Source organism: Heterodontus francisci, chromosome 48 (genome assembly GCF_036365525.1).
Source record: "Heterodontus francisci isolate sHetFra1 chromosome 48, sHetFra1.hap1, whole genome shotgun sequence".
In the NCBI taxonomy this organism is placed as follows: Eukaryota; Metazoa; Chordata; class Chondrichthyes; order Heterodontiformes; family Heterodontidae; genus Heterodontus; species Heterodontus francisci.
In genome coordinates, this window is record NC_090418.1 from 6,249,210 (window position 1) to 6,273,219 (window position 24,010).

A 24,010-nucleotide genomic window follows, 5' to 3' on the forward strand; every position below is an offset into this window, starting at 1 on the left:
ATGAAATGTCCAAACAGTGAGTAATGCCAGTAGAGGTCTGTGTGTGCGTAACGCGGAGATTGGGATTATGTCTCACTACAAGTTAGGGAGAGTGACTCCAGCCTTATAGCATGCTTCACCCCTCAGGACACATTTACAGTTGAACTGCGAAGCCTTTGCGGTCAACCATTGACTACCTCGCTTCACGAACGTGAAGAATGGACAGCAAGGCCTGCGGAAACATCCCCCAACTGGAGCCAGTGCAGGACAGGACGGTGATGAACCTGTCCCCACATATAGAACCTTGTTATAAACAGGCAGAAACACAGCTCCTGCCATTAAAATGTGCTTGGCTGCTTCAAACGCTAGAAACACAGATGTACATACAGATGTTCAAATTAGCATTTATTCAAGTTAAAATGGTCAAACAAACTGTAAACACTCAGCACTGATTCAGTCAAATCAAGATTTAAATCACTTGGAAAAGCAAGGAGAATTGGATCTGGCCTCAATTCTCTGAACACTCTGACGAGTATGTTTGGTCATTTACCATTAAGGCAATGTTTACTTCCTGGGTTAAAGTTCATTTTGATCCCTCAGCAACAACAACAACTTGCATTTATACGGCACCTTTAACACGGTAAGACTTCCCAAAGAGTGTAATTGGACAAAAATTTCACATGAGCCACACAGATATCAGGGCAGGTGATCAAAAGCTGGTCAGGGAGGTGGGTTTTAAGGAGCGTCTTAAAAGGACAAGAGGGAGAGGCGGAGAGGTTTAGGGAGGGAATTCCAGAACTTGGGGCCCAGGCAGCTGAAGGCATGGTCACCAATGGTAGAGTGACAGAATCGGGGATGCTCTGGAGGCCAGAACTGGAGGAGCACAGAGAACCCGGAGGGTTGTGGGACTGTAGGCGATTACAGAGATAGGGAGGGATGTAACCGATACCTCATATTTAGTTACTGAAATTAATTAACAAACAGAATATTAGTAATGGTGTGATTCTGCCACCAGCAATTAGTTAATTGGCTAACTCTGATCCTCGCTATTGTGTCAGGGCAACCATTTTTGTAGCTGACCCTGACCTCATTGACTCACTCTCTCCTCAGTCCCCTGGCCTGTGACCTCAATGAATGGGCTGTGACTCAGTGGGTAGCCTCTGAGTCAGATAGTTGTGGGTTCAAATCCCACTCTTGATACAAAATTCAAGTTGACTCCCAGTACCAAGGGAGTGTTGCACTGTTAGAGGTGCCAATGTTCAGATATGACATTAAACCAAGTCCCCCATCTGTCTTCTTGGGTGGACATAAAAGATCCCACAGCCACTATTTGAAGAAGAGCAGGGTAGTTCTCCACAGTTCCCTGGGCTAATGTTCATTCCTTAACCAACATCAATAAAAACACATCTGGTCATGGACCACATTGCTGCTTTGTGGGAGCTTGCTGTGTGAAAATTAGCTGCAGTATCTCGTATATTACAGCAGTAGACCAACCTTCAATCTTCCTTGGCTGTAAAGTACTTTGAGATGCCCTGTTGGTTCCGAAGCACAAGCTTTTCCTCCTCCTTCATGCTGGCAGTCTGGTGGTTCACCAATTCATTGAATTCTGTCACTACCAGCCTTAGGCTATTTCCACCTCCTACATGGATTTAAAAATGGCCTGTCACTAGATAATAGGAGGAGGAACTACAGGCTGTGGGGGAGGAGTATTCAAACTATAGCCTGTGGCTACATTCCCTTGCTAAGATAAAAAAACCCCTATGACTCATATCAGCCATGACCTTATTTACCAAAACTTGTTTTCAACAAACTTCCACTAAACACTTTTTGAGATTCCCTTCACAAATAAAACCCCCTTAAGAGATTGCAATTCTTCATGAGATTGTTTGACCATGGGATTGGCTTCAGGGTTTAATAGTCAGAAGAAAACTGACAAGGAATTCTCTGCATCAAAAGGTGAAGTGCGTCTTTATATAGTGTCTTTCACAGAGTAAAACATCCCAAGGCACTTCACAGGAGCAATTATCAAGTGATGTGAGGAGATAGGTAAAAGCTTGGTCAAGGCGGTAGGTTTTAAGGAGAGTCTTCGAGGAGAGAGAGGTTTAGGGAGGGAAATCTGGAGTTCAGGGCTCAGGCAGCTGAAGGGATAAAATACATCACAGTGTTGCATGTTCAGCTGCTAAAATTCTGAGGTTCTGTGTTGTACAGATTGTGTTTAATTTGGACAATCTTGAAGGGGTTTGCTGTGACCTCTTCAGGGACTGTCTCTAATCTAATCTACCAGCCTCTAAATGCATGAAGCCTGGACTCCAGTGACCCTGAGAACAGGAGGAGGCCCCTAGGGCCTGTTCCGCCATTCAATGAGAACGTGACTGACGGTGCAACTCAACTCCAAGAGGGTGCTGTTGAACCACAGGAGGCATCATTGACAATCCTGTGCTCATATTCCAAAGTCCACAGCAATGCATCCATTTCCAAACCCCCACTCAATAATTTAAGGGCCTGGCAGGCAATCATCGAAATCCAGCTCTTTCCCTGTCCTTTTACACATCAACACCCCATAATAATAGTCACTTTATGTAAACGAATTGCCTGAAAGAGTAAGACAAGAATATCACTGAGCCCAGTCTGATATTTAGCCTCATGGTGACCTCTATTAACCAACATAACGTCCCACACTGCTATTTTCCATACCCTTTACTCTGTATCTAAACTGATTATTTTGGAGATATGTCGCAATCACGACCCTTTTTTTAGAGGGAGCTTTACTATTTATCTAACCCCTTTTTTTAGGGAACTTTATTCTGTATCAAACCCTGTTTTTTTAAATATAAGTTGGCCTTTATACCCCAGGCCCCTTTTATGTATGTTATGCCGAGGGGGCCTTTATTCCTCAGGCCCCCTTTATATACACTTTAAAAAATAACTTTATTAAAATCGAATCAATAAATCAAAAACTCAAATTAAAATGCCATTCTCGGTGTCAATGATGCACTCCAGTCCCTGCGGTGCCCACCGGTCGCAGAAGGCCTCAAGCGTACCAGCGGACACCACATGCTCCTTCTCCAGGGCCACCTGGGTGCGAACGTAACCATGGAAGAGGGGCAGGCAATCAGAGCGGACGGACCCCTCTGACAGCCCGCAGCCTGGACCTGTGAATTGCCACCTTGGCCGGGCCCAGGAGCAGACCGACGAGGAGATCGTCCTCCTGGCCCACGCCCCTCCTCACTGGGTGCCCAAAGATCAGGAGTGTGGGGCTAAAGTGCAGCCAAAACTTGAGGAGCAGCCCCTTCAAATACTCAAAGAGGGGCTGCAACCTCACACACTCCATATATACATGGAACACGGACTTGTCCAGGCCGCAGAAATTACAGGGGGCCTGGGAGCTCGTGAAGCTGCTTAAAAGTTGCACCCTCCACCCTAGGTCCCCGATGTAACTGGGTAGGACTCCTGCGTAGAGAGATCTCCAACGGGGTTTCCCCTCACTGCCACATGGCAAAACGGGCCACCACGGGGTGTCTGGTTGGCTGACAAGGGCGAGGAAGTGGAGGGTGTGCAGGAGCAGCCCGTACAGGAAACCCCACCGCGGAATGGAACGGAGGGCATTTCCGAGAGGTGGCTCGGGTGGTGTGGGACCGGCTCTCGAGGAGGGTTTCGGGACCTGGGTCCGATGAGCAGTTCCGGCGAGCGGTCCACACTCCCGAGCCCCCTCGTCAACCACAGTGAGGGGCGTCCCGGGGGCTTCGGCTACTCTTCCATCTGTCGGTCTGTTCCCAGAGGCAGCCGCCGGGACAACCGAGATACTCTCCTCCACCGGCGGGGAGCGCCCTGACTGGAGGTGACCATGTTCCAGACTCTGAATAGATCCCAGTAAAAAACAGGCAACTCCCTCAGACAGGTGCGGCTAACATTCTCTGCTGGGATCTGTGTGTCGTCTTAAAGGCAGTGGCCCTGACGGAAAAAATACATCTCCAGCGCACACCATCTAGGAGGACGCTCGACGTACAGGTACCTCCGCAGGGTCCGAAGGCGGAGAGTTGCAGATTGGGTGCAGACGCACACCAGCAACTGGCCGTCCTCCTCAATCGGGAGACTCAGGACCATGGCAGAGACCCAGTGTTTCCTCTTGGCCCAGAAGAAATTGACGAGCTTCTTCTGGATCTTTGTGGCAAATGAAGGGGGCGGAGCCAAAGTGACGAACCAGTACCACAGCATCGAAGCCACTAGTTGGTTTATGAGTGGCACTCGGCCCCTGTCGGAAAGCACCCGGAGCAGTCCTGTCCAGTGCCCCAGCTGAGTGGTGACTTTTGCCTCCAACTCCTGCCAGTTTGCTGGCCAGGCTTCCTCAGCGGGGCTAAGGTGGACTCGCAGAAAAGGGAGGTGCTCCACATTAAAGGTGTTAACTCCTCCAGTAGGGAGTCCACTTGCCATTGGCCCACCAGGAGGTCCGAACATTTCACCCAATTGATCTTCGCGGAGGATGCGGCAGAAAAAGCCTGCTGGCACTCGCGAATCTTCCGCGAGTCAATGGGATCTGTGACCGTGAGGAGCAGATCGTTAGCGTAAGCTGAGAGGACAAGCTGCCATGCCTGGCACACGCAGAGCCAAACCCATTAATCGTCTGCAAAGCAGGCACAGGAATGGCTCCACACAGATGATGTACAATTGGCTGGACATGGGGCATCCCTGACGCACTCCTCTCCCAAAGCGAAGGGGCGCCGTCAGGGACCCATTAACTTTGACCAGACACTCTGCGACGGCATATAAAAGTCAGATCAGGCCACAAAATGCAGTCCGCGTCCAAAGGTGTGCAGAGTCCCAAAAAGATATTCGTAATCCACCCTGTCGAATGCCTTCTGATCAAGGGAGAGAAAGGCGACCGACAGACCAGTCTTCTGGGAAAGATGGATCAGGTCCCTGACCATGTGGATGTTGTCCTGGATGGACCAGCCTGGGCCTGTGTAGGACTGGTTAGGTGGATCATGTGGGCCAGCGTGGAGCCCAGGCGAGCAAAGATCTTATAACCCAGGCTGAGGAGGGAGACCGGATGCCAGTTCTTAAACAGGCGGAGATTGCCCCTCTTCGGCAGCAGGACGATGACCACCCTGCGCCACGAAAAGGGCATCTCTCCGGTCACCAGGCGTTTCCCCAGGACCCGCGCATAATCGCTCTCCAGGACGTCCCAGAATGCCCTGAGGAACTCCACGGTCAGACCGTCCAGCCCTGGGGATTTTCCCCTTGAGATCTTGTGGAGGGCGCAGGTCAGCTCTGCCAAAGTGAACGGAGCCTCCAATCCTTCGGCAGATCCTCCCACAAAACTCTGCACGCCCCGTCACTGGATGGATCCGGAGAACGTACTGTAATAGGTACGGACCAAAAGGCCCATTTCCTCCGAATCCATGGAAGAGGATCCGTCATCGGCCAGCAGCTCAACGAGCTGCTTACAGACCCCCCACCATTTTTCCAATGAGTAGAAGGGTGAGGCGCGGTCCAAATCTTCCAGGATCTGGATCACGACCTCACGTATGTGCCTCGGGACTCTATGAGCTGCAGGTCTTTCAGCGCGCCCTTCTCTTTGTATGCACGTGCTACAGCTTGCTGCAGGTTCGGTGTCAGGAATGTAAGTAAAGGGATGGTCGGGTTGAGTCGGTTCAGGTTGGGCTCGGGGAAAAATCGGAGGGAATTGGGCCGGGTCGGGCTGGAGTCCGCTGTGGCTTGGTCGGGTTCGAGTCGGGTTCTTTTTCCCGACCTGAGCAGGCCTTTAACGTATGCTTGCGAAATGTAGAGGCGTTCGATTCGGGAACCTCCTCTTCCAGACTTCCAGGTGAAAGTGCTGGAGTCGGGATTGAGATTACGCCAGACGTCCACCAAGTCGAGGGAACTGGTCACTCAACTTCTCCTCTGACGCTTGGCCGCACAGGGGACCCTTACCTCGCGGGTACAGTTGAAATCTCTTCCGAGGATGATGCACTCGACGCTATCGATAGAGCTCAAGAGAGCGGACACTTCTTCAAAAAAGCGCGCTTGCAAAGCGCTGGTCTTGGGTACGTACACGTTGACAAAGTGGAGTGACACGCTACCCAGGTGAACGGCGACGTGGAGCAAGTGGCCCAGCACAAGCTCCTTGACGCCACCCCCCCGCCCCGCAAGATCTTTGGCTGAAAAGTCAGAGCCAACAAGATAGCCACCCCACTAGAAATAGGAGTGAGGTGACTCATGTAGACCCTACCCTGCCATTCCAGGAGCCAGATGGCTTTGTCTCCCGGAACAGTGTAGATTTCCTGCAGAAGGCTCACCGCATATCTCCCTTCACTGAGGACTGAGAGATTGTGAAATCTGCGGAGAGACCCCCTGCTGCCATTGATGTTGAGGCTGGCTATGGTTATCTTCATGTCAAAAGTACTTAGAAACCCGTCACCAACACCTCACTGTGAGGAGAGAGCGGAAGTAGACCTGGCTTTCCACTCCCCAAGGAAACCAGAGAGGAACGCTTCAAACCGGCGCCTCTCAACCAGTTTCACGCTTCCGCCTTTGCCTGCCTTCTTGAGGGCGGTTTGGACGGACTGGATGATCAGCACCAGACTCGACCACCAGCTGAGGGCCAGTTGAACTTTATTGTGGCAACCCCTGTATGCCACGAGGAAGTCCCGGAGTTCCGCAGTGGGGATGAGAGGAGACTCGATGGGAGGCACGAGGGAGCCCACCACCTCACTGGTGATGGATTCAAGGTCGTCCTCTGTGCCCCACGCCGAGTCCCCATCCTCCTTCGGGACGTCACTGCCAGCGGCCGATACACCCACCACTCACTGAGGAACCGGGCAGCTCCAGTCGTCCTGAAACGGTGTTTGAAGAAAGAAAGCTCCTTCTCATCAACTTTTGAATCCATTGAAGACACATGATTCCCAAGAGAGAAAGGTCTCCTACAGTGAACAAGGTTTAAGAAGAATACTAGGCCCCAATGAAAAGCAAGAATTGCCTACAAGCAAGAACTGCCTACAGTGAGCTTGAAGCACAGTAATAAGAAACTCTTCAGATATTGCCTCAAACCTCTCCACTTTATTTTTCTTCTCTTTTCTGTCCCTATCTGCAAGTGTGTATCGCGTTATCCGAATTAGGGTTTAAGTTTTAATAAATTTCACTTTTCTTCTTTAAACCTAAGAAAGCCTGTTTGTGCTCATTTCTTTGCCTTATAATTGGAAAGCGGTGAACAAGGATTCACCAAGGGGGAGCTCAAAACACAGTGTGTTTAAAATTAAATCCTGTTACAGTAAGACCAGGTGAAAGCTGAAAGGGGCCCCTAGACATTTTTACCTTGTCGTAACAACGGGCTCCCTATAGAATTAGGCAGCCCCGCCTCTGGGATCTTCCGGCACCTCCTCCCTCCCCTAACAGTTCAAACAAATGTTCTCTGGTCCTCCAACACCCACCTCTCCAAAATGATTTGTAGGTCTTCTTTGTTCTTACAAAATAGAAACAGTTCCACAGTTGAAGTTGTAAGTTGCAGCTCTCTCCACTCTCCTCTCCAGTTGCAGCTCCCACAGCCTGCTCAGGTGCAGCTGTTTCACCTAATTGCACACAGGAAGTGCTCCAAACTCTCCAGCCAATCCTGTTTTTTTTTAATGCTATTGATTTTATTTTCACAGTAACTTCTGTCAACAAGCCAGAGTGCAATTTACATCCCACACTTACGTCTGCAGAAAATGCTCACCAGATTTAGCCATCATCTCGTGACTGCCAAATTTAAGAACTGTCCTGAAACCCCATAGAAAGAAAATGGAGATCATAACACTTTATTTGCGAAACTTGATGAAACAGCAAATCAGTGAGAAGCTGTAATTCTTCTACCATGTTTTACCAGTTGAAAACAAAATTATGTAGCGCCAAGCACTCCAAGTGAAGCAAAGCAGCTGCTAGGGCAATAGAATCCTAGTGCAAAAATGCCCATTTAGTTTTGACACAACAACTAGTATCAGACTTGCATTTCATCGTGGAGACATAAATATAAATCTTTCACTTGCATTTATGTAGGCTTGGGGACAACAAAGTAGTTCAAATACTTTGAGAATGGGTTGGCAGATTTTCATCTAATTACTACCCTTTTTTTCATCTAACCCCGTGCTGTACCTGCCCTGGGAGTGTTTGATGGGACAGTGTATAGGGAGCTTTACTCTGTATCTAACCCCGTGCTGTTGCTGTCCTGGGAGTGTTTGATGGGACAGTGTATAGGGAGCTTTACTCTGTATCTAACCCCGTTGTTTTTTTAGGGAGCTTTACTCTGTATCTAACCCCTTTTTTTTCCTTTTTCTCCAGGCCCGAGCTGCATCTGCCCTGGGAGTATTTAATGGGGACAGTGTAGCGGGAACTTTACCCTGTATCTAACCCCATTTTTTTTTTTTTCTTTTTTTTTATTAGTGGAAATCTGTCCTCAGCACAATCTGACTATCAAATCTCACATAGAGGGAGCTTTACTCTGTATCTAACCCCCGTTTTTTTTTTTTCGTTTTTTTTTCTGTACCTGTCCTGCGAGTGTTTGATGGGGACAGTGTAGAGGGAGCTTTACCCTGTATCTAACCCCCGTGCTGATCCTGTCCTGGGGAGTGTTTGATGGGGACAGTGTAGAGGGAGTTTTACTCTGTATCTAACCCCATGCTGTACTTGTCCTGGGAGTGTTTGATGGGACAGTGTAGAGGGAGCTTTACACTGTATCGAACACCTTGCTGTACCTATCCTGTGAGTGGTTATCCCCAGAACCAACATCATTCACCCCTGTAAGCACCAATCTGCTACTGAAACGATTATAAATGTAGACATTACATCAGTTGGCTTTGCCACTATAGTTTTTGGAGCAGTTTTCATAGAAGCGCTTTCTCTGTATCTTCCATCTTACTGCCATAAGGAGTGCTGAGTGTCAGATGTTGCACCAGCCTGCTTTAGCTCGAGTGCATGGCTGACGGTGGACTGGGCGACGTTGCTTGCTGGGCGATGAACTGTGGCATATACTGTCAATTGCCGCCCTCCGTCTTGCTGTCTTTCTGGTGACCTCATCAGCGACAGCCTCAGCGAGCTGTAGATGGTAAACGGCTGGATGCGATGACATGCAAAAGAAGGAAAACTCCCGTTAGGTTTGTGAATGAGACGTAGGAGGTTCTGTTTGGAATTGGCACTGTCCCTTTAAGTACCAGCTGATCTCCTGTGGCATTGCTCATGAGCAATTGGCAGTCAGAAGCACAGTTAAAATCACAGATGGAAAAAATGAGGCCATTCAACCCATCATACTCATGCTGGCTCATTTGTACGATCTATTCAATTTCCCTCCCATACCAATTCTGCTTTTCCCCAATAGTTCTGCAAATCCTTTCCTCTTCAAGTATTTATCCAATTAACTTTTAGAGGTTACTGTTGAATCTGCTTTCACCGCCCTATCAGGTTACTCAATATCCTTCAGGCATTCCTTGCTCTTTTCGACACCGAGTTTACATTTCTCCTCTTTATGACATGAAATAAATGCAATTTTGGTTTGGGGGAAGGCTACCAGGACAGCGCTAATAACTCTTGAAACGCTTAAAAATCAGGGATGTTTTGGCGCCTCTGAACCTGCCGATATTATGGTACGCTGACAGCAATGACATTTCGGTTTCTGCATTTTTCATCCGCTATCCCACCCTGAGTTCCACACTGTGAGGGAGGAGGTTCTCATCAGGTATCAGGGCTGCTCATTGTTCCTGTTTCTCTATGTGACAACTGCCTTTTTTATCCCCCACTAACTGCTCCAAGCCACCCCATGGACAACATCTTACATGAAACATTTTTTATTTAAGGCAGCCCAGTAGTAATTTGATGCCATTTTACACAAAGTGCGAAGTTTGGACGGTGGCAAACCTGACCAAACTTTTTATATCAATAAAATGTAGAACAGAGTAAATTAGTTATTCACACAATGCAGAATTAATTTGCACGGAAATATCACTTAGAGAGCACTGAATTAGTGTCTAAAATGGAAAAATGTCACACTCAAGCAGTTGTGGGTGTTCATTCACGTTGGGACTGTGGTACATTTATAAGGACAGTGTAGAGGGCTTTATTCTGTATTTATCCAGTGCTGTACCTGTCCTTGGAGTGTTTGAAGTGACAGCGTAGAGGGGGCTTTACTCTGTATCTAACCTGTGCTGTACCATCCTAGGGAGCTTTTGATGGGACAGTGTAGTGAGAGCTTTACTCTGTATTAATCCATACTGTACCTGCCCTGGGAGTGTTTGATGGGGACAGTGTAGAGCAGGGTTGTCCAACATGCGGCCTACAGGCCAGGATCCGGCTCACCAAAGGTTTCCATCCGGCCCGCAGATGTAAACTGTACCCGGGGCTGTTCCTCAACCTCACCAGGGGTCCATGACCGGAGATGAGAAATTTCCCATTGGTTTCTTCTTGCAGGCAGACTTTTTAAAAAAAAAAGTCTGTTTCACAACTGCCAGTTGCTGACATCAGGAACAGCCATTTCCCAACTTCGGACAGATTCGGGGTTTTTAAAAACTCAAGGAAAACCCCGAATCTGTCCGAAGTTGGGAAATGGCTGTTCCTGATGTCAGCAACTGGCAGTTGTGAAACTGACTTTTTTTTTAAAAAGTCTGCCTGCAAGAAGAAACCAATGGGAAATTTCTCATCTCCGGTCATGGACCCCTGGTGAGGTTGAGGAACAGCCCCGGGTACAGTTTACATCTGCGGGCCGGATGGAAACCTTTGGTGAACCGGATCCTGGCCTGTAGGCCGCATGTTGGACAACCCTGCTCTACACTGTCCCTGAAACTGACTTGCGATTTAAAAAAAAAACTGATCAACTATCAGCTGAGCGTTCCCGCTCTCTGCAACTGTCAGAGAGAGAGAGGGATGGAGAGAGGGTGAACGAGGGGGGCAGAGAGAGAGAGAGAGACGGGGACAGAGAGAGGGTGGGGACAGAGAGGAAGAGGTGAGGGGACATAGAGGGAGAGAGGTGTGGTGGACAGAGAGAGAGAGTAAGAGAGAGAGAAAGGGGGACAGAGAGGGGAGGCAGAAAGAGAGAGGGGACAGAGATAGAAGGACAGAAAAAAGGGGGCAGAGAGAGAGTGATCAAGATCACTCTTGACAAAATGATATCCATCTGGAATACTCTGCATCTCTACAAGAAGTGTGCTGGCAAACATTGATTACTTGTGCAAGCAAAGAAATGCCAGGTTTCTCAATAAATCAGTGTCCAACATAGTGAAGAGAAAGTAAATCAATAAATTAGTCTTCTCATTTAAGGTTTTTAACAAAAATACATTAGTTGCTGTTTTGATTAATTGTAAGATAAATTTTAATGCCTTTATCTTTCTGAAATTTTCTCACTGGCCCCCTATATAAGACAAAAATTGTAATGTGCCCCCCCCCCCCCCCACGCGAGAAGCTTGGACATCCCTGGTGTAGAGGGAGCTTTATAGAGTCATAGAGTCATTTATGGCACAGAAGGAGGCCATTTGGCCCATTGAGTCCGTGCCAGCTCTTCACGGAGCTATGCAGTCAGTCCCGTTCCCTGGCTCGATCCCCATAGCCCTGAAAGTCTATTTCTCTCAGGTGGCCATTCAACTTCCTCAAAAAGTCATTGATCATGTCCGCTTCCACCATCCTTATGGGCAGCGAGTTCCAGGTCATTAGACCGCTGCATAAAAAAGCACTTCCTCATATTCCCCTTGCATCTTTTGCCCAAAACTTTCAATTTGTGTCCCCTAGTCCTTGTATCATTTGTTAATGGGAACAGTTTTTTCTTGTCTAAATTATCTAAGGCTGTCATACATCAATCCCCTCAATCCCCTTTGTTTGAAGGAGAACAAACCCAGCTTTTCCAACCTAACTTTGTAACTAAAATTCTCTATCCCTGGAATCATTCTGGTAAATTTCATCTGCACTCTCTCAAGGACTCTCACATCCTTCCTGAAATGTGGTGACCAGAACCGGACACACTACTCCAGTTGGGGCCGAACCTGAGCTTTATGAAGGTCCAGCATAACTTCCCTGCTTTTGTACTCAATGCCACTATTTATGAAGCCCAAGATCCCATATGCTTTACTAACCACTCTCTCAATATGTTCTTTTTACACCATGGTTTAAACAAAGACCTTAACACACCATTGGGTACCTTGCATTAAGGAGAACATTTACAGGACAATTAAGTCCTGTCAATATAACATCCAGTTGCACCCCTGAAAAAGGGTCTAAAGGATAAGTTGTTGAAGGAAGCCACTTCTGGAGGTGGTGGAGAGAAACTCTCAAGGGTGGCTCCATGCTGACTTTGGTCCAACATTCTTCGGCAATTCGGAAATCTTTGAGAAGAAACAAGGCATCAAGAAAGAAAGAGGAAATAGAGAAAGAAAGAGCTGTTTGTGCATGTCAGCCATCCTGGAAGCAGGCTGTTACAATTGGGGTACTACAAGGATCAGTGCTGGTGCCATTGCTATTCACAAGCTATATAAATGATCTTGATCTGGGACCAAATGTAATATTTCCAAATTTTCTGATGACACAAAACTAGGTGGGAATGTAAGGAGGAGGCAAGGAGGCTTCAAGGGGACTTGGACAGGCTAAATGAATGGGCAAGAATATGGCAGATGGAATATAATGTGAATAAGTGTGAAGTTATCCACTTTGGTAGGAAAACTAGATAGAGTATATCTTAAATGGGGAGAGGTTGGGAAGTGTTGATGTCCAAAGGGACCTGGGTGTCCTTGTTCATGAGTCACTAAAAGCTAGTATGCAGGTGCAGCAAGCAATTAGGAAGGCAAATGTTATGTTGGCCTTCATCGCATGGGGATTTGAGTACAGGAGTAAAAATGTCTTGCTGCACTTATATAGAGCCTTGGTGACACTACTATAATGTACAGTTTTGGTCTCCTTATCTAGGGAAGGATATACTTGCCATAGAGGGAGTGCAACTGAGGTTCACCAGACTAATCCCTGGGATAGCAGAATTGTCTTATGAGGAGAGATTGAGTGAACTGGGCCTGTATTCTCTAGAGTTTCGAAGAATGAGAGGTGATCTCATTGAAACTTACAAAATTCTTACAGGGTAGATGCAGGAGGATGTTTCCCCGGTCCAGAACCAGGGGACATAGTCTCAGAATAAGGGGTAGGCAATTTAAGACTAAGATGAGGAGGAATTTCTTCACTCAGAGTATGGTAAATCTGTGGGGAATTCTCTACCCAGAGGGCTGTGGAAGCTCAATCATTGAGCATGTTCAAGACGGGAATCGATAGATTTCTGGATACTAATGACATAAGGGATATGGGGATAGCATGGGAAAGTGACATTGAGGTAGATGATCAGCCATGATCTAATTGTAGTACTTGCTGCATGTCATGGTTGTCTGTTTTTGCTGTATAACTCATGTGTTATTTTAATTCATTCTTGGGAAGTGAGCATCACTGGCAATGCCAGCATTTATTACCCAACCCTAATTGCCCTTGAAACTGTGTGGCGAGCTAGGCCATTTCAGAGAGCAGTTGAGAGTCAACAACATTGCTGTGGGTCTGGAGTCAGGTGTAGGTGAGACTGGGTAAGGACAGCAAAATTCCTAAAGGATATTAGTGAACCAAATAGGTCTTTATGACAATCCCATAGTTTCATGATCATTATTAATGAGACTAGCATTTTAATCCCAATTTATTAATTAAATCAAATTCCCCCAGCTGTCATTGCGGGATTTGAGCTCATACCTTTGGATTACTAGTCCAGTAAACTAACTACTGTGCTACCATCCCCTTGCAGTATATCTGCTCTGACTAAATTCATCATACCCACTATATTGGTTGCAGTCGGTCCTGATCGATAACAGCAAAGCATTGTGCATAAATTTAAATGTCCACGAATTGTTGAGCTTAAAAGCTAACATCTAAGAGTGCTTGACAGAACAGTCTGTAACTGTGCTACATTCCTATTTCCATTTTTTAATTGTTGAGTAGCTTCGACACCAAAGAAACCTGGAGAAGGGCTTGTTGAACTTCTGCTAACCTGCAAAGTTACTGTCACTAGGAGATTCCCACATTGCATTACACCAAACCTGCACACCCAACAAATACAAGGAACCTTCATCCCAGAAGTCTGGCCTCAGCTGCAACCCCAGTGTTCAAAGGTCAGTGTTTAGCCCCACTCGTCAAATTTGCTTTAAAAACATTTATGAGGTTTACATCTGAGCACCCTGCCTATCTATGAAATCTTAATCCTATCGTCACATTGTTTTAGGTTGCATTTGTAAAGGAAATTGTTATGTAAACATGTCATGTTGTAATTATACCCTCCCACCTGCAGTGGCGCTGCTTTGCTTCTTTCATTCCTCAGCCTGTACTGCAGAGAAACTTCTGTGCACCAGACGACTATACTTCTTTGCTCCAAATTTCCCTTAATTTGTTATTTAGATATTAACATTAATTTTAAAATTAATCGGCCTTATGTCTGTGTTCCCTGATCTATTGTACTCCACTTCATCTGATGTTTACACTGGAATTTGACTCCCTATTCACAATGTCATGCTTATTGATGAGTATCTCCCAACACAAACTCACCTGTGGCCCTTTATTATGCTGATTGGTGCCAAGTTCTTGTCCACTTATTGAAGACGTCGGCACTGTTTTGAGAACATTCCCTAGATAAAGTACAAATATAGGAAATATTACAATCAGTCCTTTAAGTAGTCTGTATCTAATCCACTCCGTACCTGCCCTGGGAGTATTTGATGGGACAGTGTAAAGGGAGCTTTACTCTGTGTCTAACTCAATGCTGTACCTGCCCTGGGAATGTTTGACTGGACAATGTAGAGGGAACTTTACTCTGTATCAAACCTGTTTTTTTTTTTTTTCATTTCCCACAGGACTCATGTTCCTGTCCTGGGAGTGTTTTATGGGACAGTGTAGAGGGAGCTTTACTCTGTATCTTACCCTGTGCTGTACCTGCCCTGGGAGTGGTAGATGGGGACAATGCAGAGGGAGCTTTACTCGATATCTAACCTGTACTGTACCTGCCCTGGGAGTATATGATGGGACAGTTTAGACTGTGCATGAGGGACACACATTGGGCTCACTGCAGAAATTAATTGTGTGGTTTTATCCCCATTTTAAATTTCAGTTGATGTGTCACCTGACTGTGTTGCCCAATGTTAGATTGTTACATTATCTGAAATGACTTAGGACCTACATTGTTCAAGCATATACATCTTGTCATGCTAGGCCCCCATCTGCCAAGAATAAGGCACATTAATTTTGTCATGAACATTGATTTTAAACTCTTATTGGAGTGAAGAAAGGACTTGTTAACCAGATCAGCCGTGGCTGGAAAAGATATTTGCATATTAACAGACTGTGTTTGGAAGGACAAAGCAGCCATTCCCTGACACATTCAACCCACAATGGACTTTTGATCACCAGACGTTGAAGGTGCAGGAGCTCGCATTCCAGGTTGACTGCTAAGATGGCTGAATACACGAACAGACATGGTTAAACCAGCTAGTCACATGACTAACCTGCTGGGCAACCTGAGTTTTTTGAATTTGTACAAACAGTTTCAGCAGAAAGCAGAATGCTCCAGGACTGAGAAGATCTCTGCTGGCTGGCTTGGCACAGCCTCTCCTGTCTGTCTTTTCCCATCCCTTTCTCACAGGCCTCTGAAGACACATAAATCCCAAGAGAGAAAAGTCTCCTACAGCAAACAAGGTTTAAGAAGAATACTGGACCCCAACGAAATGCAAGAGCTAGCTACAATCAAGGGCTCTACAGTGAGCTTGAAGACCCATAACAAAAACTCTTCAGATATTGCTTCAAGCCTTTCCACTTTATTTCTTCTCTTTTCTGTCTCTCTTTGCATGTGTGTGTATCACCTATCCATGCTGGCCTGGGCGTCGACTGAATTACACGGTTTGACGCAATATCTGAAGAGTTTTTGTTACGGGACTTCGAGTTCACTGTAGACTCCTTGATTGTAGCTAGATCTTGCTTTTCATTGGGGTTGTTTCATCGATGAAGCAGCTGAAAATGGTTAGGGACAGGACACTAGCCTGAGGCACTCCTGCAGTGATGTCCTGGGGCTCAGATGTTTGGCCTCCAACAACCACAACCATCTTCCTTTGTGCTAGGTAAGGCTCCAACCAGCAGAGAATTTTCCCCCTGATTCCCATTGACTTCAATTTTGCTTGGGCTCCTTGTTGCTACATTCAGTCAAATGCTGCCTTGATGTCAAGGGCAGTCAGTCTCACCTTACCTTGTGAGTTCAGCTCTTTTGCCCATGCATGGACCAAGGCTGTAGTGAGGTCTGGAGCCAGGTGGCCCTGGCAGAACCCAAACTGAGCGTCAGTGAGCAGGTTATTGCTAAGTAAGTGCCAATTGATAGCACTGTCGACAACACGTTCCATCACTTTGCTGATCATTGAGAATAGACTGATGGGACGGTAATTGACTAGATTGGATTTGTCTTGCTTTTTGTTAACAGGACATACCTGGGCAATTTTCCACATTTCTGGGTAGATGCCAGTGTTGTAGCTGTTCTGGAACAGCTTGGCTAGGGGCTCGGCTAGTTCTGGAGCACATGTCTTCAACCCTTGTCCTTCTAGGTGATAGAGGTTGTGGGTTTGTAGGTGCTGTCGAAGAAGCCTAGGCGAGTTGCTGCAGTGCATATCCTCTAAATCCCAATACTTGGAAACCACCACCACGCAAGGACTAAGTAAATGAAAGAAGAAAGAGCAGGAGAGTAACTTACCTTGGGGGACTCTCCTCATTATGTAAACGGTAAGACAGAGGACTGGCAACAGTACACTCAACACCACGTATACAATGGGAGAAGAGGGCACCTTCGCTTCTATAGGAAAGAACAACAACTTACACTTATATAGCACTTTGAACATAGTAAAACATCCTAAGGTGCATCATAGGACTGTTATTAAACAAAATTTGACAATGAGCCAAGTAAGGAGATGGTCGGTCAGATGACTGAAAGCTTGGTCAAGGAGGTAGGTTTTAAGGAGCATTTGGAGAGGTTTAGGGAGGGAATTCCAGAGCTTAGCACACATGCAGCTGAAGGCATGGCCGTCAATGTTAGAGTGATTAAAATCGGGGATGCACAAGAGGAGAGAATTGGAAGAGCACAGAGATCTTGGAGGGTTGTGAGGCTGGAGGAGGTTACAGAGATAGGGAGGGGCAAGGTCATGGAGGGATTTGAACAGAGGATGTGAATTTTAAAATGGAAGTGTTGTTTAACCAGGAGCCAGTGTAGGTCAGCGTGCACAGGCAAGATAGGAGAACGGGACTTGGTGCAAGTTGAGACATGGGGCAGCAGAGCTTTGGATGACTGGAGGGGAGAATGTGGGAATCCAGCCAGGAGTGAATTGGAATAGTCAAGTCCAGAGGTAACCAAGGCATGAATGTGGGTTTCAGCAGCAGATGAGCTGAGACAGGGGCAAAGTTGGTCAATGTCATGGAAATAAGCAGTCTTAGTGATGGCACAAATATGAGGTCGGAAGCGCATCTCGGGGTCAAATGATGATACCAAAGTTGCAAAAAGACTGGTTTAGTCTCAGTTTCCATGGAGAGGGATAGAATCGGGAGCTAGGGAATGGAGTTGGAGGGGGGAGTGGAAACAATGGCTTCAGTCTTCCCAGTGCTTAATTGGAGTAAATGTTTGCCCTTCGGTGAGGATAAACCCTGGTATAAGATCAGCATCGATCTCACGCTCAACCTGTGTGTTTTTCCACTGTCCAATCTCCCTGTTATTTATGTTACGATTCAAAGTTTAGTGACACCCGGGTTTGGTTCAGTTTTGGACCTGATCCTCCAGAGCAGGACAGTGCAGGGATTGATCCTGGTCCTATGCTGATTTCAGCTGAGGTGGATTGTTGGGGGTGGGGGGAGGGGCTACAATTGGCCTCAGTGCCCCTTGAATGGGGAGATTTACACATTGACATGGAGTTCCCTAATCTTTGTTGCAAACTGTGCGGCAGTGGGTGAGTGTGTGTGATGTGGTGACCACAGTATCAGGCTATGTTGCAAGGCTGTCCACAGTCAAATACTCAGCTGACACTCACTACATAGACTCATCTATGAGGTTACAGAGGGCAGTGGAAGAGTCAGTGTGTGTGGAACGGTGCCCCAGTGAGATTCAGTGTGTATGGACTGTATCCCAGTGAGAGTCAGTGTGTTTGGAACTTTACCCCAGTGAGAGTCAGTGTGTGTGGAAATGCACCATAGTGAGAGTCAGTGTGTGTTGAACTATACCCGAGTGAGAGCCAGTGTGCGTTGAACAGTACCCCTAGTGAGAGTCAGTGTCTGTGGAACTGAACCCCAGTGAGAGTCTGTGTCTGTAGAACTGTACCCCAATGAAAGGCAGTGCCTGTGGGACTTTATCCCAGTGAGAGTCAGTGTGTGTGGAACTGGCCACTCCGTGAGAGTCAGTGCATGTGGAACTGTTCCCGAGTGAGAGTCAGTGTGTGTGGAACTGTACGCCAGTGAGAGTCAGTGTGTGTGGAACTGTACGCCAGTGAGAGTCAGTGTGTGTGGAACTGCACCCCAGTGAGAGTCAGTGTGTGTTGAACTATACCCCAGTGAGAGTCAGTGTGTGTGGAACTGCACCCCAGTGAGAGTCAATGTGTGTTGAACTATACCCGAGTGAGAGCCAGTGTGTGTTGAACAGTACCCCAGTGAGAGTCTGTGTGTGGAACTGGCCACTCCGTGAGAGTCAGTGCATGTGGAACTGTTCCCGAGTGAGAGTCAGTGTGTGTGGAACTGTACCCCAGTGAGAGTCAGTGTGTGTGGAACTGCACCCCAGTGAGAGTCAGTGTGTGTTGAACTATACCCGAGTGAGAGCCAGTGTGTGTTGAACAGTACCCCAGTGAGAGTCTGTGTGTGGAACTGGCCACTCCGTGAGAGTCAGTGCATGTGGAACTGTTCCCGAGTGAGAGTCAGTGTGTGTGGAACTGTACCCCAGTGAGAGTCAGTGTGTGTGGAACTGTATGCCAGTGAGAGTCCGTGTGTGTGGAACTGTACCCCAGTGAGAGTCAGTGTGTGTTGAACTATCCCCGAGTGAGAGCCAGTGTGTGTTGAACAGTACCCCAGTGGGAGTCTGTGGAGTGCATACGGTATGGTTTTTCTGGACCAATACGTTGAGGTACCAACTAGAGAACAGGCCATCCTAGACTGGGTATTGTGTAATGAGGGAGGAATAATTGACAATCTAGTTGTGCGAGACCCCTTGGGGATGAGCGACCATAATATGATAGAATTCTTCATCAAGATGGAGAGTGACGTAGTTGATTCTGAGAGCAGGGTCCTGAATCTTAATAAAGTAAACTACGAAGGTATGAGGTGCGAGTTGGCTATGATGGATTGGGAAACGTTGCTTAAAGGGATGATGGTAGATAGGCAACGGCAAACATTCAAAGAGCGCATGGATGAACTGCAACAATTGTTTATTCCTGTCTGGCGCAAAAGTAAAACGGGAAAGGTAGCCAAACCATGGCTTACAAGGGAAATTAGAGATAGCATTAGATCCAAGGAAGAGGCATACAAATTCGCCAGAAAAAACAACAGACCTGAGGATTGGGAGCAGTTTAGAATTCAACAGAGGAGGACCAAGGACTTGATTAAAGAAGGGGAAAATAGAGTACGAGAGTAAGCTTGCGGGGTACATAAAAACTGACTGTAAAAGTTTCTATAGGTATGTGAAGAGAAAAAGATTGGTGAAGACAAATGTAGGTCCCTTACAGTCAGAAACAGGGGAATTTATTATGGGGAACAAACAAATGGCTAACCAACTAAATGCATACTTTGGTTCTGTCTTCACAAAGGAGGACACAAATATACCAGAAATGTTGGGGAACACAGGGTTTAGTGAGAGGGAGGAACTGAAGGAAATCAGTATTAATAGAGAAATGGTGTTTGGGAATTTGATGGGATTGAAGGACGATAAATCCCCAGGGCCTGATAATCTACATCCCAGCGTACTTACGGAAGTGGCCCTAGAAATAGTAGATGCATTGGCGGTCATCAGTTCCTACAGATTGGAGGGTAGCCAATGTAACCCCACTATTTAAAAAGGGAGGTAGAGAGAACACAGGGAATTATAGACCAGTCAGCCTGACGTTGGTAGTGGGGAAAATTCTGCAGTCCATTATCAAAGATTTTACAGCAGAGCACTTAGAGAACAGTGGTAGAATCGGACAGAGTCAACATGGATTTACGAAAGGGTAATCATGCTTGACAAATCTACTCAAATTCAAGGATGTAACTAGTAGAGTTGATGAGGGGGAGCCAGTGGATGTAGTTTATTTGGACTTTCAGAAGGCTTTTGACAAAGTCCCACATAAGAGATTAGCGTGTAAAATTAAAGCGCTTGGGATTGGGGTAGTGTATTGCGATGGATAGAAAATTGGTTGGCAGACAGGAAACAAAGAGTAGGAATAAACGGGCCTGTTTCCGAATGGCAGGCAATGACTAGCGGGGTACCGCGGGGATTGGTGCTAGGATCCCAGCTATTCACAATATATTTTAATGATTTAGCTGAGAGAACTAAATGTAATATTTCAAAATTTGCAGATGACACAAAACTGGGTGGGAGGATGAAGATGCAGAGAGGCTTCAGGGTGATGTGGACAAGTTGAGTGAGTGGGAAATGCATGGCAGATGCAGTAGAATGTGAATAAATGTGAGGTTATCCACTTTGGTAGCAAAAACAGGAAGGCAGATTATTATCTGAGAGATGACTATAAACTGAGAGAGGGAATATGTAACGAGACCTGGGTGTTCTCGTACACCAGTCGCCGCAGGTAAGCATGCAGGTGCAACAGGCGGTAAAAAAGGCAAAATGGTATGTTGGCCGTCATAGCAAGAGGATTCGAGTACTTGAGCAGGGATGTCTTGTTGCAATTAGACAAGGCCATGGTGAGGCCATACCTGGAATATTGTATGCGGTTTTGGTCTCCATATCTGAGGAAGTATGTTCTTGTTATAGAGGCAGTGAAGGTTTACCAGACTGATTCCTGGGATGGCAGGACTGACGTATGAGGAGAGACTGAGTCGGTTAGGATTATATTCACTGGAGTTCAGAAGAGTGAGAGGAGATCTCATAGAAACCTATAAAATTCTAACAGGACTTGACAGGGTAGATGCAGGAAGGATGCTCCCGATGGTGGGGGAGTCCAGAACCAGGGGTCATACTTTAAGGATACTGGGTAAACCTTTCAAGACTGAGATGAAGAGAAATTTCTTCACCCAGAGAGTGGGGAGCCTGTGGAATTCGCTACCACAGAAAGCAGTTGAGGCCAAAACATTGTATATTTTCAAGAAGGAATAAGATATAGCTCTGGGGTGAAAGGGATCAAAGGATATGGGGGGGAAGCGGGAGCAGGTTATTGAGTTGGATGAGCAGCCATGATTGTAATGAATGGCAGAGCAGGCTCGAAGGGCCGAATGGCTACTCCTGCTCCTATTTTCTTTGTTTCTATGTGTGGAACTGTACCCCTGTGAGAGTCAGTGTGTTTGGAACTGTACCTCAGTGAGTGTGGAACTGTACCCCAGTGAGAGTCAGTGTGTGTGGAACTGTACCCCAGTGAGAGTCAGTGTTTGTTGAACTGTACCCCAGTGAGAGACAGTGCATTTGGAACTGTAACCCAGTGAGTGTGGAACTGTACCCCAGTGAGATCCAGTGTGTGTGGAACTGTACCCCAGTGAGAGTCAGTGAAACTCTATCCTATCTTCTCTCTCCCTGGCCCTAACTCCTTATGTTGTCCCCCTCGACACTTTTAGACACGGCGTAAGTAACATACAGGTCTCGAAAGTCTAACTCTGCCATCTGATCCTTCCTCCTCATCACCAATGAGAAAGGAGATTTTACCTTGTACATTGACCACGGTTCCGTTGCCATAAAGATCCCACTGCATTGCCAAGGGTTTGATTATGGAGATGCAGCACACATAGACTCTGCTGTCCTTTCTCCTTGCGTGATCCACGATCAGGGTTGTGTTCTTCCCTGGTAAATCAGCCTCAATCCGGAACCTTGTCCTTGAGGACACAGAATCGTAGGTCTTGTTGGAAAGAGTCTTTGCTGAGTGGAGAGTGAAATTTCCCACCATCCATTTGAAGACGACAGTCTCTAGTTCCCTCCCGTCGCTTAAATTAAAAACACAACCTATGCGAATCGGTTCCCCTTCTCTCACGGAAAGGGACTCCGGAATCTGTTGGATGGAATATTTCCCCACTGCAGCTGCATGTATGAAAAAAAAAATCCGAGAGGATTATTCTCCTTAGAGAAAGATAGGAGGTTTAACAGAGAAGTTCAAAATCATGAAGGGCTTTGACAGAGTAAATAAGGAGAAACTGTTTCCACTGGCAGAAGGGTCGATAACCAGAGGACACAGATTTAAGATAATCATCAGAAGATCCAGAGGGGCGATAATTGAGCCTGTACTCATTGGAGTTTAGAAGAATGAGAGGCGATCTTGTTGAAACATATAAGATTCTTGAGGGGCTTGACAGGTTAGTTGCCAAGAGGATGTTTCCCCTCGTGGGAGGGAATCTAGAACTAGGGGGCAGGGTTTCAGAATAGGGGGTCTTCCTTTTAAGATGGAGATGCAAAGTAATTTCTTCTCTTCGAAAGTTTTGGAATTCTCCTCCCCAGAGAACAGTGGAGGCTGGATCATTGAATATATTCAAGGCTGAGTTAGACAGATTCTTGATCTACAAGGGAGTCAAGGGTTTTCTTTTTTTTATTCATTCATGGGATGTGGGCGTCGCTAGCTAGGCCAGCATTTATTGCCCATCCCTAATTGCCCTTGAGAAGGTGGTGGTGAGCTGCCTTCCTGAACCGCTGCAGTCCATGTGAGGTAGGTACACCCACAGTGCTGTTAGGAAGGGAGTTCCAGGATTTTGACCCAGTGACAGTGAAGGAACGGCGATATAGTTCCAAGTCATGATGGTGTGTGACTTGGAGGGGAGCTTGCAGGTGGTGATGTTCCCATGTATTTGCTGCCCTTGTCCTTCTAGTTGGTAGAGGTCGCGGGTTTGGAAGGTGCTGTCTAAGGAGCCTTGGTGCGTTGCTGCAGTGCATCTTGTAGATGGTACAAACTGCTAACGCTGTGCGTCGGTGGTGGAGGGAGTGAATGTTTGCAGATGGGTTCCCAATCAAGCAGCTGCTTTGTCCTGGTTGGTGTCGAGCTTCTTGAGTGTTGTTGGAGCTGCCCCCAGCCAGGCAAGTGGAGAGTATTCCATCACACTCCTGACTTGTGCCTTGTAGATGGTGGACAGGCTTTGGGGAATCAGGAGGTGAGTTACTCGCTGCAGGATTCCTAGCCTCTGACCTGCTCTTGTAGCCACTGTATTTATATGGCTTCTCCAGTTCAATTTCTGGTCAATGGTAGCTCCGAGGATGTTGATAGTGGGGCGTTCAGTGATGATAATGCCATTGAATGTCAAGGGGAGATGGTTAGATTCTCTCTTGTTGGAGATGGTCATTCTCTGGCACTTGTGTGGTGCAAATGTTATTTGCCACTTATCAGCCCAAGCCTGGATATCGTCCAGGCCTTGCTGCATTACTACACGAACTGCTTAGGTATCTGAGGAATCACGAATGGTGCTGAACATTGTGCAATCATCAGCGAACATCCCCACTTCTGACCTTATGATTGAAGGAAGGTCATTGATGAAGCAGCTGAAGATGGTTGGGCCTAGGACACTACCCTGAGGAACTCCTGCAGTGATGTCCTGGAGCTCAGATGATTGACCTCCAATAATCACAACTATTTTCCTTTGCGTTGGGTATGGCTCCAACCAGCGGAGAGTTTTCCCCCTAATTCCCATTGACTTCAGTTTTGCTAGGGCTCCTTGATGCCATACTTGGTCAAATGCTGCCTTGATGTTAAGGGCAGTCACTCTCAACTCACCTGTTGAGTTCAGCTCTTTTGTCCATGTTTGAACCAAGGCTGTAATGAGGTCAGAAGCTGAGTGGCCCTGGCAGAACCCAAACTGAGCTTCACTGAGCAGGAAGGCAGTTACGTAG

The 24,010-nt window shown here is 46.8% G+C and overlaps 2 protein-coding genes across 2 annotated transcripts in view; one reads left to right on the forward strand and one right to left on the reverse strand.

Moving 5' to 3' along the window:
• The window catches only part of LOC137357412 (loricrin-like), a 132,720-nt gene that overhangs the window by 11,629 nt on the left and 97,081 nt on the right, over positions 1 to 24,010 (forward strand). The window lies entirely within an intron of this gene.
• LOC137357352 (uncharacterized) lies at positions 8,507 to 22,140 on the reverse strand. The gene is made up of 4 exons (XM_068023617.1): positions 21,851 to 22,140; positions 16,727 to 16,825; positions 14,545 to 14,624; positions 8,507 to 9,060 (listed from the first exon to the last, which is right to left on the reverse strand). Exons 1-4 carry the CDS (start codon positions 22,086 to 22,088, stop codon positions 8,863 to 8,865), a joined length of 615 nt encoding a protein of 204 aa, XP_067879718.1. The 5' UTR covers positions 22,089 to 22,140; the 3' UTR covers positions 8,507 to 8,862.

What these genes read in the sequence shown, in the direction of transcription:
- LOC137357352 (XM_068023617.1), bottom strand. Translation starts at nt 22,088, where the DNA reads ATGGTGGGAAATTTCACTCTCCACTCAGCAAAGACTCTTTCCAACAAG. An exon ending in AACCGTGGTCAATGTACAAG is followed by an intron (nt 16,826 to 21,850) that starts GTAAAATCTCCT and finishes TCTTTCCTATAG; the next exon opens with AAGCGAAGGTGCCCTCTTCT. An exon ending in AGCATAATAAAGGGCCACAG is followed by an intron (nt 9,061 to 14,544) that starts GTGAGTTTGTGT and finishes CATCGCATCCAG; the next exon opens with CCGTTTACCATCTACAGCTC.